This window comes from Papio anubis, chromosome 10, assembly GCF_008728515.1.
Source record: "Papio anubis isolate 15944 chromosome 10, Panubis1.0, whole genome shotgun sequence".
NCBI classification, from domain to species: domain Eukaryota; kingdom Metazoa; phylum Chordata; class Mammalia; order Primates; family Cercopithecidae; genus Papio; species Papio anubis.
The window spans coordinates 125,537,159-125,553,024 of NC_044985.1; the positions used below are offsets into that span (position 1 = coordinate 125,537,159).

The following is a 15,866-nucleotide window of genomic DNA, read 5'->3' on the forward strand; positions in this document are numbered from 1 at the left end:
TGGTGTAATCTTGGCTCTCTGCAACCTCCACCTCCTGGGTTCAAGCAATTCTCCTGCCTCAGCCTCCCAAGTAGGTGGGATTACGGGCGCATGCCACCACGCCCAACTAATGTTTTGTATTTTAAGTGGAGATGGGGTTTCACCCTGTTGGCCAGGCTGGTCTCGAACTCCTGATCTCAGATGATCCACCCGCCTTGGTCTCCTATAATACTGGGATTACAGGCATGAGCCACCACACCCAGCCTCCTTCTTAATTTCTTAGGGAAGACTTTGGAAAACAAACATCAGCAGATAAAAAAAATGTACATCCTACACAAGTGATAATATTCAAAATCCTCAGCCATAAAAATAAAGGCCTTTTATTTGGTTTTTCTATGCCAGTACAGAAACCTCTGGACAACACTCTTGAGCCCGCAGAGGCTCCCGGCCACACCCACTTCTGCTGCAGGGACTGTATGCCAAGGAGCCGAACCGTTGAGACACAGTAGCCAGGCCCTCCTGAGGGCTCCAGAAGCTCTAGGTTACGGGGTCACCTTCTTGTAGGTGACATGAAGATGCTGGGTCATTGGCTGTGTGGTGGTTGCCATGGAGACTGTCTGTTCAAGTTTGCCTTCAGAATTCAGCCTGAACTTCCGGGTAATCTGAGCAGGAGAATGAAACAAAAATACCTTAGTTTTATCTCAAAAGATTCAATCAACGCCAGTGTGCCCATCGCATGCCACGCACTCCTCACGGGCTGTGAGCCAGGCAGTGTCCTTGCCAGGGGATGACAGACACAGCCCAGGGCCCCTGGGCACGTCACAATCCAGGTGCCCCTCAGCTGTCTCCAGAAAACCACCAGGTGAACACAGGGATTGTTTCTTTAGAAGTCACCTTTTTTTGTCGACGGCCATACCACCCTGAACACACCCGATCTCGTCTGACCTCGGAAACTAAGGAGAGTTGGGCCTGGTTAGTACTTGGATGGGAAAAGTCACGACCTTTTTTTGGTCTCTACAAATTATATACCTGATCAGACAAGCACTGAGCTTCCAATGCTTCCCTTTTCCACTGCCTCCCACTTTCACTGTAACTAGAACTGATGTCCAGTGTGTTCTTGGAAAGCTCAGAAACACCATCTTTGGAACAGTAATTCATCAGAATAAATTATAGCAGCTGTTTCCAACAAGAATCCAAGCCTATGGCAGCTAAGTCCCGAATGAGTCAGCCCTGTATGCCCAGAACGTTTGCCAGCAGATTATGAGTGCTCACTGTCAAAAGACAATTCTCTGATGGGCACTCTCTCTCTAGTGTCCCAGACGTGTGGGGGGTCAGGTGGGGGACACCAGAAGTCGATGAAACGGAGTTCTGCTTATGGCCATGGCTAACTACTCTGTAACTGACCAATCCCCTCGCAGATAACCCAGATTTTAAGAAGTTTCCTTAAAGGTGTCAAGAGAACCACCAAGTCAGCAAGGACCAGTGCCCCAGAGAAAAGGAAGTGTGGAGGTGAAACCCAATTTGGAGCAACTGGCCCTGATGCTTTTGCTGCCTGGAAGTCAAGAGGTTCAAGGGGTGGAGGCTAAGAGGGATGTGGTAGCTAAGAGGCTGAGAAGCTGAGTGAGGCCTTCTTGGACTCATGGAGCTGGAGGGACAAACACTGGAATTCGGTGTCCGTCTAGGAGGAGAGGCTCAGCCGGGCGTGGTGGCACACGCCTGGAGTCCCAGCTACTCGAGAAGCTGAGGCAGGAGAATTGCTCGAACCTGGGAGGTGGAGGTTGCAGTGAGCCGAGATTGCGCCACTGCACCTTAGCCTGGGCGACAGAGCAAGACTCCATTTCTAAAAAAGAAAAAATGAAAAAAAGGAGACGCCCAGGAAAGCACCCCAGCTTTGGGTGGGGACCCTGAAGGGTCCCATCCCAGGAGTAAGGGTTAACAGAAACAGGCTGGTAGTCCAGTTTCAAACCAGCTCAGTCTCTTCTGAACACGAGCTGTCCATCCATGACTGACAGGCAGAAGCACAGAACTACTCTTTGGTGAGGATAACATCAAATGAAGCCTCAAGTCATCTCTACAATTTTTCATACATAATGTCTAGAATCCAAGAAAAAAAGAAAAACTCCTTAGGTTACTAGGATATAAGATCAAAAGAAAAAACAGGAAATAGACACCTCCCCCACCCTCACCCAGGGGATGCCAATATTGGCGTTATCAGAAGACAATATGGAGAATTTCTGCAGATAAAATTTATCAAAAAGATTAAAATAGAAATTCTGTAACTGAAAAACAATCACTCAAATTAAGGCCCCAATGATGAAATAAACAGCAGATTAGACACAGATGAAGAAAGGATTAGTAAACTGGAAAATGATCAGTAGGAAATATCCACATTGAAGCCTAGAGAATAATGGAAACTATGGATGAAAGCATAAGGGACACATTGAAAATTGCAAAAGATTGAACACATGTGTAACCAGAGACCCAGAACAAGACAGGAAAGAAAATGGAACATGAGCAATATTGGAACAGATGATGGCCAATTTTCTGAGTCTAACAAAATATATCAAGCCACAAATTCTAATTATATCACAGCAAAACTTTGGCTGATAATCAAAGGCAAGACAATAGAAACTTGAAAGCAGCCAGGGATGGGTGTAGGTGTAATGGTTAAGTGTCAAACTGACCAGATTAAGGAACACCGAGAAACCTGGTAAAGGATTATTTTGAGTATGTCTGAAAGGATGTTTCCAGAGGTGACTGACCAGGTGAGGAAGATCTGCCCTCCATGAGGGTGGGCACCATCCAATAGGCTGGGGGGCCCAGAGAAAATAAAAACAAAGACAAGGCAAATATATCCATCTGTTTGCTGGAGCTGGGATACACTCTTTCTCCCCTGTCCTTGGACAACTCCAGGCCCCCCGATCTTTGGACTCCCAGATGTCACCAGCACCTCCTCACTCTTCAGGGATCTGAGGCCTTTGGCCCAGGACTGAGAGTGACACCATTGGTTTCCCTGGTTCTGAAGCCTTTGGACTTGGACTGAGCCATGACACTGGCATCCCAGGGTTTCCAGCTTGTGGAGGGGGCTTTTTTTTTTTTTAATTTTTTGAGACGGAGTCTCGCTCTGTTGCCCAGGCTGGAGTCCAGTGGCCGGATCTCAGCTCACTGCAAGCTCCGTCTCCTGGGTTTACGCCATTCTCCTGTCTCAGCCTCCCGAATAGCTGGGACTACAGACGCCCGCCACCACGCCCGGCTAGTTTCTTTTGTATTTTTTTTTTGGAGATGGAGTCTCGCTCTGTCGCCCAGGCTGGAGTGCAGTGGCCGGATCTCAGCTCACTGCAAGCTCCGCCTCCCAGGTCTACACCATTCTCCTGCCTCAGCCTCCCAAGTAGCTGGGACTACAGGCGCCCGCCACCTCGCCCAGCTAGTTTTTTGTATTTTTTAATAGAGACGGGGTTTCACTGTGTTAGCCAGGATGGTCTCGATCTCCTGACCTCGTGATTCGCCCGTCTCAGCCTCCCAAAGTGCTGGGATTACAGGCTTGAGCCACCGCGCCCGGCCTCTTTTGTATTTTTTAGTAGAGACGGGTTTCACCGTGTTAGCCAGGATGGTCTTGATCTCCTGACCTCGTGATCCGCCCGCCTCAGCCTCCCAAAGTGTTGGGATTACAGGCTTGAGACACCGCGCCCGGCCGTGGAGGGGCTTTTATACTATTGAATGCTACATTCGTTAAGTGTACATGAAATAGTCATGAAGTTAGGCCATATACTAGGGCATAAAATAAGTCTCCAACTTTTTTTTTTGAGATGGAGTCTTGCTCTGTTGCCCAGGCTGGAGTGTGCAGTGGCGCTATCTCGGCTCACTGCAAGCTCCACCTCCCGGGTTCACACCATTCTCCTGCCTCAGCCTCCCCAATAGCTGGGAATACAGGTGCCCGCTACCACACCCGGCTAATTTTTTTGTATTTTTAGTAACGACGGGGTTTCATCATGTTAGCCAGGATGGTCTCGATCTCCTGACCTCGTGATTCGCCCACCTTGGCCTCCCAAAGTGCTAGGATTACAGGTGTGAGCCACCACGCCCGGCATCTCCAACATTTTTTAACAGACTAAAATATTAGAGGGTATGTTGTCTGGGCTTTATAGAATTGAATTAAAAATCCTAAGCAATAGAATCTATTTTAAAAATTCTCAAATGTGTTTGGAAAATAAGTAACATATCTCTAAATAACTCTGTTCAAAGAAAAAAAAATCACTACAAAATTAGCCCAGTGTGGTGGCACATGCCTGTAATCCCAGGTACTCGGGAGGCGGAGACAGGAGAATCGCTTGAACCCAGGAGGCAGAGGTTGCAGTGAGCCAAGATCGTGCCACTGCACTCCAGCCTGGGCAACAAGAGAGAAACTCCATTTCAAAAAAAAAAGAAAAACAGGACACAAAAAGCACTAACTAGAGAAGAAAAAATGGTAACAGAATTAAAACATTTGGTTCTAGACTGGGCATGGTGGTTCACACCTGTAATCCCAGTGTTTTGGGAGACTGAGGAGGGTGGACCACCTGACGTCAGGTGGAGACCGGCTTGGCCAACATGGTGAAACCCTGCCTTTACTAAAAACACAAAAAATTAGCTGGCCACGGTGGTGGGCGCCTGTAATCCCAGCTACTTGGGAGGCTGAGGCAGGATAATTGCTTGAACCTGGGAGGTAGAGGTTGCAGTGAGCCGAAATCACGCCATCGCACTCCAGCCTGGGCAACAAGAGCAAACTCTGTCTCAAAAAACAAACAAACAAAACAAACAAACAAAAAAACATTTGGTTCTTCAAAAGGAACTGTCTAGGAAACAGAAAGGCAAAGCACAGGATAGGAATATGTTGTTGGCAAGTGCACCTGATAAAGGACTTACACCCAGAACAAACAACAGACTCTTACAACTCAGGAATAACACAAACACTCAAACAAACGGGCAAAAGATCTGAATGTGCATTTCACAAAACAAGAAATACAAGTGGCAAATAAGTACAACAGAAAGATGATCAGCATCGTTACGCAGCAGGGAAGTGCAAATTAGTATCACAATGAAACACCACCTTGTAGTGGCCAGGATAAAACTCAAAGGCCAACCCTTGGCGAGGCTGTGGGACAACCTTGCTGGGGTGTCAAGGGGGACAGCCACTCTGGAAGAGTTTGGTGCTTACCACAGAACCCAGCAGTTCCAATCCCAGGTATGCACCCAAGAGAGAGAGAAAAAAAAACCTGTCCACACAAAGTTAGGTCTGCACATGCTTACAGCTTTATTCATAATAGCCCGGAACTGGAAACAAATCAAATAAACATCCATCAATAGAAAGGATATACAAAACTGACACACTCACTGGTGGACCACCACACAGCAACAAGCAGACACGGCACATGCAGCAGAATGCGTCAATCTCGAGAGCGTTTCAGTGAGGGAAGGAGACCGGAAACAAATGAGTGCCTGTGCTGTGGCTCCGCTGATGTGGAGGAGCGCTAGGACACACTGAACTGCTCGAATGATGACAATGGGCACTAGGACATGCAGAGCTGCTCAGTCTGCAGTGGCAGAAACCGGGCCGGGGGCTGTGAGAGGGCAGCGGGGGCCGCCTGTGGAGCACAGGGACTTTCTAGGGTGCTGGGACTGTTCTCAGTCTTGACTGGGGCAGCATTACAAGATTATAAATGCTTGTCCAAATGTATCAAACTGCACACTTGAAGTGTATGCATTTATTCCATATAAAGTATACCTCAATAGAGATGATTTTTATTTTTATTTATTATTTTTTTGAGACGGAGTCTCGCTCTGTCTCCTAGGCTGGAGTGCAGTGGTGCGATCTCGGCTCACTGCAAGCTCTGCCTCCCAGGTTCATGCCATTCTCCTGCCTCAGCCTCCCCAGCAGCTGGGACTAGAGGTGCCCGCCACCACGCCTAACTAATTTTTTTGTATTTTTAGTAGAGACAGGGTTTCACCGTGTCGGCCCGGATGGTCTGGATCTCCTGACCTCGTGATCCGCCCACCTTGGCCTCCCAAAGTGCTGGGATTACAGGCGTGAACCATCGCGCCCGGCCGCAGATGATTTTTAAAAAGTAGAGGCCATGATAATGAAGACAGCGTGATATTGGCATAGGGACTGACAAACAGACCACCTGGAACCAGACAGACAGTCAGAAGCAGACCTCTGATGAAAGATGCTGAGGGGCTTGGGGGGCAGGTGCGTGGGTGAATGGGGGGCCAGGCTCTTCAGCCAGGGTGCAGGGCAGCTGGCTCTCATCTGAGAACAAGGAGAAGGGACAGCACCTCACAATACACACACCAACTCAACCCCAGGTGGATTAATGATCTAAAGGAAAGGTTTTAGGTTGAACTGTGAAGCTTCCAGAAAAATTCAGAATACATACTTTGACCTGTTAGTAAGGAAAGACTGCTTAACTAGGACACATTAAAAACAGAATCAATAAAAGAAGAGACTGGCAAACTGAACCACGTAAAATCCAGAACCTCTGTTCTTCAAAAACAATTTGTAAAACTCAAAAGATAATCGCAAACCGAAAAAGCTATTTGCAACACATTTAGCTAACAAAGAGCTTTATTCAAATTATATAAAGAACTCTGACATGTCAGCCAGAAAAGGCACAGTGGAAGATGGTCACCAGACCTGAATAGGCACCTCACTGGAGGATGGCCCAGCAATGATGTGAAAAGATGCTCAAGTTCACATCACAGGTCGCCAGCGGCAGCCCCGGCTGCAGTTAGGTCCACAGCCACCCACATTAGGCAGGAAGCTGGGGAGGCTCTGCCAGGCTGGGGGCCTCTCTGAGCCTCACTGTAAAATGGGGCCTGGGCCTGGACCTGCCTGTTCTCAGGGCTGCCGCAAGGCACGTGCTGCACAGACCGCACGGGGCCCTGAAGTTATAAAGCACAGACACACACAGCACAGGGAAGGTGCAGGTCAGTGGGAGCCTGGGGACCCCTCAGGCCCTCCCCTAAAGAGTCACATGAGTCTCTTCAAACACGCTCAGTTCTCCCCTGGGGTCTGCCACCACTGCTCAGTCACCGGACATGAGCGACAAGCTGTCTCTGGGGCAAGCCGGCCCGGGACCCTTGGCAGCCCACAGGTTCCACCACGCTCAGTCCACAGCTCACGAAGGCATTGCCACCCTCTGTGGGGCCTGCAGTCTGGGCCATGCCCACCAACACCCACACAAACAGTAAAGACACTCACATGTCCCATCCCAGCCTGATTCCCCAGATGCCACGGAGAAGCTAAGGCAAGGCCTCGCTTCCCCAGTACAAGCCTCGCTCTCTTCAAGGGGTTCCAGCCCAGTCCTCCAGAGCGAGGGGGAACAACCGGGTGCCTCTGCATCCACGTGCAGACACCAGGTCTGAGGCTATGGCCGGCAGCATCAATCCTGACAGCCGAGGAGGGGAAATGCCCCAAACCGCAGTCAGCAGGGCCACAGTGCTTAACAAGGGCCTCAGGACATCTGTACGGGGAAAAAGGGAAAATGGGACTGCTACCTCACACTACAGAGAAACAATAATCCCAAATATCATGTTTCTTTTTTCTTTGAGACGGAGTCTCGCTCTGTCGCCCAGGCTGGAGTGCAGTGGCGCGATCTCGGCTCACTGCAAGCTCCGCCTCCCAGGCTTACGCCATTCTCCTGCCTCAGCCTCCTGAGTAGCTGGGACCACAGGCGCCCGCCACCTCGCCCGGCTAGTTTTTTGTATTTTTTAGTAGAGACGGGGTTTCACCGTGTTCGCCAGGATGGTCTCGATCTCCTGACCTCGTGATCCACCCGTCTCGGCCTCCCAAAGTGCTGGGATTACAGGCTTGAGCCACCGCGCCCGGCAATATCATGTTTCTTAAAAGGAAAAACTGGCCAGGCACGATGGCTCACACTTATAACCACAGCACTTTGGGAAGCCGAGGCAGGTAGATCACTTGAGGCCATGAGTTTGAGACCAGCCTGAGCAACAAAGTGAGACCCCCATCTCTATTAAAAATGCAAAAAATTAGCTGGGAGTGGTCCTGCACGCCTGTAGTCTCAGCTACTTGGGAGGGTGATGTGGGAGAATCGCTTGAGCCCAGGAGGTGGAGGCTGCAGTGAGCCGAGATCGCACTGCTGCACTCCAGCCTGGGCGACAGTGCAAAGCTCTGTCTAAAAAAAAGTAATAATAAAATAAAAAGTAAAAAAATTTTAAAAAAGATAAAATGTAGATGAAAATCTTGTCACCCAGCAAGCAACTCGGCACAGAGCACTGAGGTGAGGCCTCCTGGGTGAGGACGGTGCGGTGGCTCCTGCACAGCCCCCTACCAGAATGGCAGTGAAGGAATGCTGTCCACAGCGTGAATCCACAGGAGAAAGAGGAGAGGTGGCACACAGCCACAGAACGCGAGGGGCTGGAAATCAGACGCACACGGGGAACTGACACAGCCGACCGAAGGGCGAGGCTGAACGCAGCACCGGGGACAGGCGAACAGCCTGCCTCACACCCACAAAAGCTCCGTGGCACAGCCTGAGCGTCTCTATGAGTGGCTGTGGATGAAGGCTGAGAACAGCAGGTTTGCTTGAAAATGTGTTTCAGAGGCAATTCAGCATTATTTCATGTATTGATTTTGAGACAGGGTCTCACTCTGTCACCCAGGCTGGAGTGCAGTGGCATGATCACTGCTCACTGCAACCTCCGGCTCCCAGGCTCAAGTGATTCTCCCACCTTACCCTCTCAGGTAGCTGGGACTACAGGCATGCATCCCCAAGCCTGGTTACTTTTTGTATTTTTTGTAGAAACAGGTTTTGCTATGTTGCCCAGGCTGGTCTTGAACTCCTGGGCTCAAGCGATCTCCTGCCTCAGCCCCACAAAGTGTTGGGATTACAGGCGTGAGCCACCACGCGAGGCACAGTATTCTTCTTAACAGCCAAGATTCAGTAACAACCAACTTGCCCATCAATGAGGAATGGATAAACAAAATACAGCACATCATCAATGGAATAATTCAGCCATGAAAAGGAGTGAGGCCTGAGGCATGCTCCAAGTTGTATACACCCTGGAAACCTTACACTAAGTGACAGTCTACGGCCCCAATTCTAGGACATGCTCAGGACAGGACAGGACAGGCAACCCGCAGAGAAGGTAGATTAGTCGTAGCCAGGGGTTGGGGGAGATGGAAGTTGGGGCCGACAGTTAAAGGGTACGAGGTATCTTTCTGGGGTATAAAAAATGTTCTAGCCAGGGGTTGTGGCTCACGCCTGTAATTCCAGCACTCTGGGAAGCCAAGACAGGAGGACTGCTTAAGTCCAGGAGTTCGAGACCAGCCTGGGCAACATGGCAAAACCTTGTCTCTACAAAATATACAAATAAATTAGCTGTGTGCGGTGGCTCATGCCTGTAATCCCAGCATTTTGGGAGGCCCAAGTGGGTATATTGCTTGAGTTCAGGAGTTCAAGACCTGCCTGGGCAAGGTGGCAAGAGCCTATCTCTACTAAAAGTACAAAAAAAAAAAAAAAAAAAAAAAAAAGCTGGGCGTGGTGGTGCACACCTGTGGCCCCAGCTACTAGGGAGGGTGAGGTGGGAGGATCGCTCGAGCCTGGGAGGTGGAGGTTGCAGTGAGCCAAGATCTTGCTACCGTATTCCAGCCTAGGTGATGGAACAAGACTCTCTCTTAAAAAAAAAAAAACAAAAAAACCCAAATCAAAAACAAACAAATGAAAAAATTAGCCAGTTGTGGTGGTGTGCATTTGTAGTCCCAGCTACTGAGGAGGCTGAGGTGGGAGGATCACCTGAGTCTGGGGGGGCTGAGGCTGCAGTGAGTCATGATTATGCCACAAAAGATAAATGTTCTAAAATTAATTGTAATGATGGGTACACAGTGCTATGAATATACTAAAACTCACAGAATTGCACACTTGGAGTGATTTGAATAGTATGTGAATATCTTTTTTTTTCTTTGATAACGGAGTCTCACTCTGTTGCCAGGCTGGAGTGCAGTGGTGTGATCTCAGCTCACCACAACCTCTGCCTCCCAGGTTCAAGCAATTCTCGTGCCTCAGCCTCCTAAGTAGCTGGGATTACAGGCGCCCGCCACTACGCCTGGCTAATTGTTTTGTATTCTTTCTTTTTTTTTTTTTTTTTTTTGAGACAGAGTCTCGCTCTGTGGCCCAGGCTGGAGTGCAGTGGCCAGATCTCAGCTCACTGCAAGCTCCGCCCCCCGGGTTCACGCCATTCTCCTGCCTCAGCCTCCCGAGTAGCTGGGACTACAGGCGCCCGCCACCTCGCCCGGCTACTTTTTTTGTATTTTTTAGTAGAGACGGGGTTTCACCGTGTCAGCCAGGATGGTCTCGATCTCCTGACCTCGTGATCCGCCTGTCTCGGCCTCCCAAAGTGCTGGGATTACAGGCTTGAGCCACCGCGCCCGGCCTGTTTTGTATTCTTAGTAGAGATGGGGTTTCACCACATTGTCCAGGCTGGTCTCAAATTCCTGACCACAGGTGATATGCCCACCTTGGCCTCCCAAAGAGCTGGGATTACAGGCGTGAGCCACTGCGCTCAGCACCGCGTTATATATTTAAAAAGCTGTTAAAAATACATAAGACAGTCGGGTGTGGTGGCTCGCATCTATAATCCTAGCACTTTGGGAGGCTGAGCTGGGCGGATCAACTAAGGTCGGGAGTTCAAGACCAGTCTGACCACCATGGAGAAACCCCGTCTTTACTAAAAATATTAAATTAGCCCAGCATGGTGGCATGTGCCTGTAATCCCAGCTACTCGGGAGGCTGAGGCAGGAGAATGGCATGAACCCGGGAGGCGGAGCTTGCAGTGAGCCGAGTTCGCACCACTGCACTCCAGCCTGGGCGACAGAGCAAGACTCCATCTCAAAAACAACAACAACAAGAAGTCCACCTGTCTAGGGCAGGCACCGTGAGTGGAGCTGGCGGGACTGGCAGTTGCTCTGGGTAAGTCAGTGAGCGAGTGGTGGGTGAATGTGAAGGTCTAGGACATGACCACACTACCATAAACTTTATAAATACAGTACAGTTAGGCTGCATTAAATTTATGAAAATATTTTTATTTTTAAAAAGTAACTGTGCTACATTAAATGGCTTCTGTTACTCATGCAGTAACAGAAATTTTTCAGCTCCATTACAATCTTATGGCGCCACCATCATACATGGGGTCAGTCCGTCACTGAGGAAAACTTTTTTCTTTTTCCCTGAGATGGAATTTCGCTCTTGTCACCCAGGCTGGAGTGCAATGGCACGATCTTGGCTCACTGCAACCTCGGCCTACCGGTTTCAAGCGATTCTCCTGCTTCAGCCTCCTAAGTAGCTGGGATTCCAAGTGCCTGCCACCATGCCTGGCTAATTTTTGTATTTTTAGTAGAGACGGGGTTTCACCTGGTTGGCCAGACTGATCTCGAACTCCTGACCTCAGATGATCCACCCGCCTCAGCCTCCCAAAGTGCTGGGATTACAGGCTTGAGCCACCGCGCCCGGCTGTAAAACTTCTTTATGCAGCACATAAAGTTACAGAACTCTGAACTTAACAAGGAAGACACATTTCCCCCAATACTCATTGGAAAGATGAGAAACACTGACTTTGTATTTGGCTACAAAGAAAGTCCCAGGAAACTCCCCCAACACTGTAATAACAGGGACAGCTCCTTTCACGCCCGCACAAGCCTAGTAGGACAGACAGGCCCTCCAAGACCCAGCCCTTGCCTCCTTCTCTCCTTCTGGCCTCAAGGTCCCTGCCTTGTGTGTGTGCTTCCTGGTTTCCTCGGTCCTGCTGATGTCAACCCAACGGGGAGGTCCAGCCCCTCAGGTTGTGCTTCCAGCTTCTGTCCGTTAAGTCACTCCGCAGAGGACCCCAAAGCCTCTGGGGTGCAGGGGCTGCATGGCACAGAGCCTTCCCCTGAGCACCATGCCCAGGCTTCCCAACTCCATTGTCTCTCTCCATTCGCAGAAAAAGAGGCACTTTTTAATTAATAAAACCCAAATCTAGTTATTTAGCAAAAATAAACAAGCAAACAAACAAAAATCCTGGTAAAATAGATAACCTTTGGCAAGTATAATCAAGAAAAAGAGAAAACACACACAAAACATCAGTAAAAGAGAAGTGACATAGAATGGCAGATCAAGAGAAAACAGTATCTATTACTTCTTCTAAAAATTCTGAAAATCTCATGAAACAGACACTTTTCCAGGAGAACAATGAATCTGCAGATGAAGCCAAGTAAGAACGTGGAGAGATGAGCAGTCATGGAACAAAGTAAAAGCACAGCTGAGGTCTAGGTCCCAGACATCTTCCCAGAGAGGCCGACCAACTCCCATGGGGCCACCCTTCGCCAGAGAACATTTGCAAAAGCTAAGAAGCTCCCAGCTAGCTTGTGAATAACTCCAATATCAAAATGGACAACGAGGTCTAAAACCAACATATCATGACAACTCAGGGTTATCCCCGAAAACAAACATGGCCCAGCACTGATGAGCTATTAATATGTATTAATATAATTTATTAGAGCAATCCCCAAACTTTTTGGCCCCAGGAACTGGTTTCGTGGAAGACAATTTTCCACAGCTGGGGGATAGGGGTGGTTTCGGGATGAAACTGTTCCATCTCAGATCATCAGGCATTAGATTCTCATTAGGAGGGAAACCTAGATCCCTCACATGTGCAATTCACAGCAGGGTTTGCGCTCCTATGAGAATCTAATGCTGCCACCTGATGGACAGGAGGTGGAACTCAGGTGGTCATGCTAACTCACCTGCTGGCCACTCATCTCCTGCAGTGAGGGTGGTTCTTAAGAGGCCACAGCCAGTCTGGGGGTTGGAGACACCTGATTTACTGCATTAACAGCTTCAAGAGGAAGGCAAGTAGGGAAAACAGACTAATTCCCAAAAGGTTATAAAAGCATTTGATGAAATTCAAAATTCATTCCTGAATACAATTTTTTTTTTTTTTTGAGACGGAGTCTTGCTCTGTCGCCCAGGCTGGAGTGCAGTGGCGCTATCTCAGCTCACTGCAAGCTCCGCCTCCTGGGTTCACGCCATTCTCCTATCTCAGCCTCCTGAGTAGCTGGGACTACACACCACACCGGCTAATTTTTTGTATTTTTCGTAGAGACGGGGTTTCACTGTGTTAGTCAGGATGGTCTTGATCTCCTGACCTCATGATCCGCCTGCCTTGGCCTCCCAAAGTGCTGGGATTACAAGCGTGAGTCACCACGCCCGGCCCCTGAATACAATTCTTAACTTACTAGAAACTGAATCTTCTTAACTTGAAAAAGACTGTCTTTTTTTTTTTTTTTTTTTGAGATGGAGTCTTGCTTTGTCACCCAGGCTGGAGTGCAGTGGCGCGATCTCAGCTCACCGCAAGCTCCGCCTCCTGGGTTCACGCTATTCTCCTGCTCAGACTCCCGAGTAGCTAGGACTACAGGCGCCCACCACCACGCCCAGCTAATTTTTTGTATTTTTAGTAGAGACAGGGTTTCACTGTGTTAGCCAGGATGGTCTCGATCTCCTGACCTTGTGATCTGCCCGCCTCGGCCTCCCAAAGTGCTGGGACTACAGGCATGAGCCACCGCGCCCAGCCTCGAAAAAGACTGTCTTAACCAAGATATGCACCTGCACTGGAAAACAAAAAAAGTAGAAAAATTTTACAACTTAAAAAAAAGGCTATCCAGCTGGGTGCCGTGGCTCATGCCCAATCCTAGCACTTTAGGAAGCTGAGGCCGGTGGATTGCTTGAGGTCAGGAATTTGAGACCAGCCTGGCCAACAAGGTGAAACCCTGTCTCTACTAAAAATACAAAAATCAGCTGGGCATGGTGGTGCACGCCTGTAACCCCAGCTACTCGGAAGGCTGAAGCATGAGAATCGCTTGAACTCAGGAGGCAGAGGTTGCAGTGAGCCGAGATTGTGCCACTGCACTCCAGCCTGGGCAACAGAGTGAGACTCCGTCTCAAAAATAAAAAGGCTACCTTCTTATCTACCAGTAAGTAATTTACAGTGAGCATCTTACAGGTGGTGACACACAGATCTATTTCCACTAGAGTCAGGGACCAGCAACATTCATGCCTGCTGTTCTATCCGTGCTGTGCCTAAGATCCTGGCTGTCCCAAAGTTACACAAGTGGCCCAGTTTGACACAGAGAAATCAGAAGTGTCCACACAATGACCAATAATCAATTTGAAGATTAAACGGAAAAAAATGTATTTACACGCAACAAAAATGATAAAGCACTTGAGTTTACCCTAACATGAAATGTACAAGACCTATATGATTAAAACTATGAAGAAATAAAGCTTTTATATATATTATAATACACAAAACATGACCTACAGTCACCATAATACATTGACATGCTGCTGTATATTGCTATCCATGAAAATATGTTAATTTTTCCCAAATTCACTCATGTATTCAATGCAGTCTTGATGTACATTTTATAAACCTTGAGATGTTTATTCAAAAGTTCATCTAGTTAAGGAAGTGCTTAAGAATGACTAAGAAAATTTGGAGGAAAAATGTGGGAAACATTCCCTTAGACATTAACATGTAATATACAGCTGTGAGAGCTAAAAATGTGTTAGTGGTAATGAAGTGGACAAGCAAAGGAAGAAACAGAAACAAGGCTGGGCACAGTGGCTCACGCCTGTAAATTCCAGCACTTTGGGAGGCTGAGGTAGGCGGATCACTTGAGGTCAGGAGTTTGGGATCAGCCTGGCCAACATGGCAAAACCCCATCTCTACTAAAAATACAAAAATTAGCCAGGTGTGGTGGCGCGTGCCAGTAATCCCAGCTACTCGGGAGGCTGAAGCAGGAGAATCACTTGAACCCGAGAGGTGGAGGCTTCAGTGAGCTGAGGTCGCATCATTGCACTCCAGCCTGGGCAACAGAGCAAGACTCCTTCTCAAAAAAAGAAAAAAGAAAAAAACAAACAAACAGACCCCTATATTTATGTGGATGTGGCTTAATATATGTATGACATTCCAAATCTGTGGGGTCAGGATGGAATTCAATGAGTGGTGTTGGGACCACTGGGCCACTCATCTGGAAAACTTAGAATTATACGCTGCATCACTCAAAAAACAAATGTGAGACAGATTAAAGGTCTAGGTGTTAATGTAAAAAGGAAAGCTGTAAGAATACAAGAAATGAAAGAACAGGCTGGGCACAGTGACTCATGCCTGTAATCCCAGCACTGTGGGAGGTCGAGGCAGGCGGATCACGAGGTCAGGAGATCGAGACCATCCTGGCTAACATGGTGAAACCCTGTCTCTACTAAAAATACAAAAAAATTAGCTGGTCATGGTGGTGGGCGCCTGTAGTCCCAGCTACTCGGGAGGTTGAGGCAGGAGAATGGTGTGAACCCGGGAGGCGGAGCTTGCAGTGAGCTGAGATCGCACCACTGCACTCCAGCCTGGGTGACAGAGCGAGACTCTGTCTCAAAAAAAAAAAAAAAAAAAAAAAAAGAAAATGAGAGAATGTTTTTATCATCTTGGAGTGGACAACAACTTCCTTAGCAAGAACCCAAATCCAAACACTGTAAAGGAAACAGCCCAGAGGCAACGACAGGAAAGCTGAGCATCTGTGGGGTACAACCCATTATGGACCAGGTCACAGACTCTAGGGAAATATGTGTTGCAAATAAAGCAGACGACAGATTAACCCATGGCATATAGAAAGCTCCCACAAATCCTTGAGGAAAAAAAGGACAATCTGGCCAGGCGCAGTTGCTCATGCCTGTAATCCCAGCACTTTGGGAGACCAAAGTGGGCGGATCACCTGAGATCGGGAGTTCAAGACCAGCCTGACCAACATGGAGAAATCCTGTCTCTACCAATAATACAAAATTAGCTGGGTATGGTGGCGC

The 15,866-nt window shown here is 48.4% G+C and overlaps 1 protein-coding gene across 3 annotated transcripts in view; it reads right to left on the reverse strand.

The window, feature by feature from the left end:
• Positions 1-321: 321 nt before the first annotated feature.
• Positions 322-15,866, reverse strand: part of THAP4 (THAP domain containing 4) — a 45,888-nt gene continuing 30,343 nt past the window's right edge. For all 3 annotated transcript variants that reach the window (XM_003908202.4, XM_021924252.2, XM_009183558.4), the window contains one exon: positions 322-641. In XM_003908202.4, coding sequence (XP_003908251.1) covers positions 522-641 — 120 coding nt within the window. In that variant the 3' untranslated portion in view covers positions 322-521. The remainder of the gene's footprint in view (positions 642-15,866) is intronic.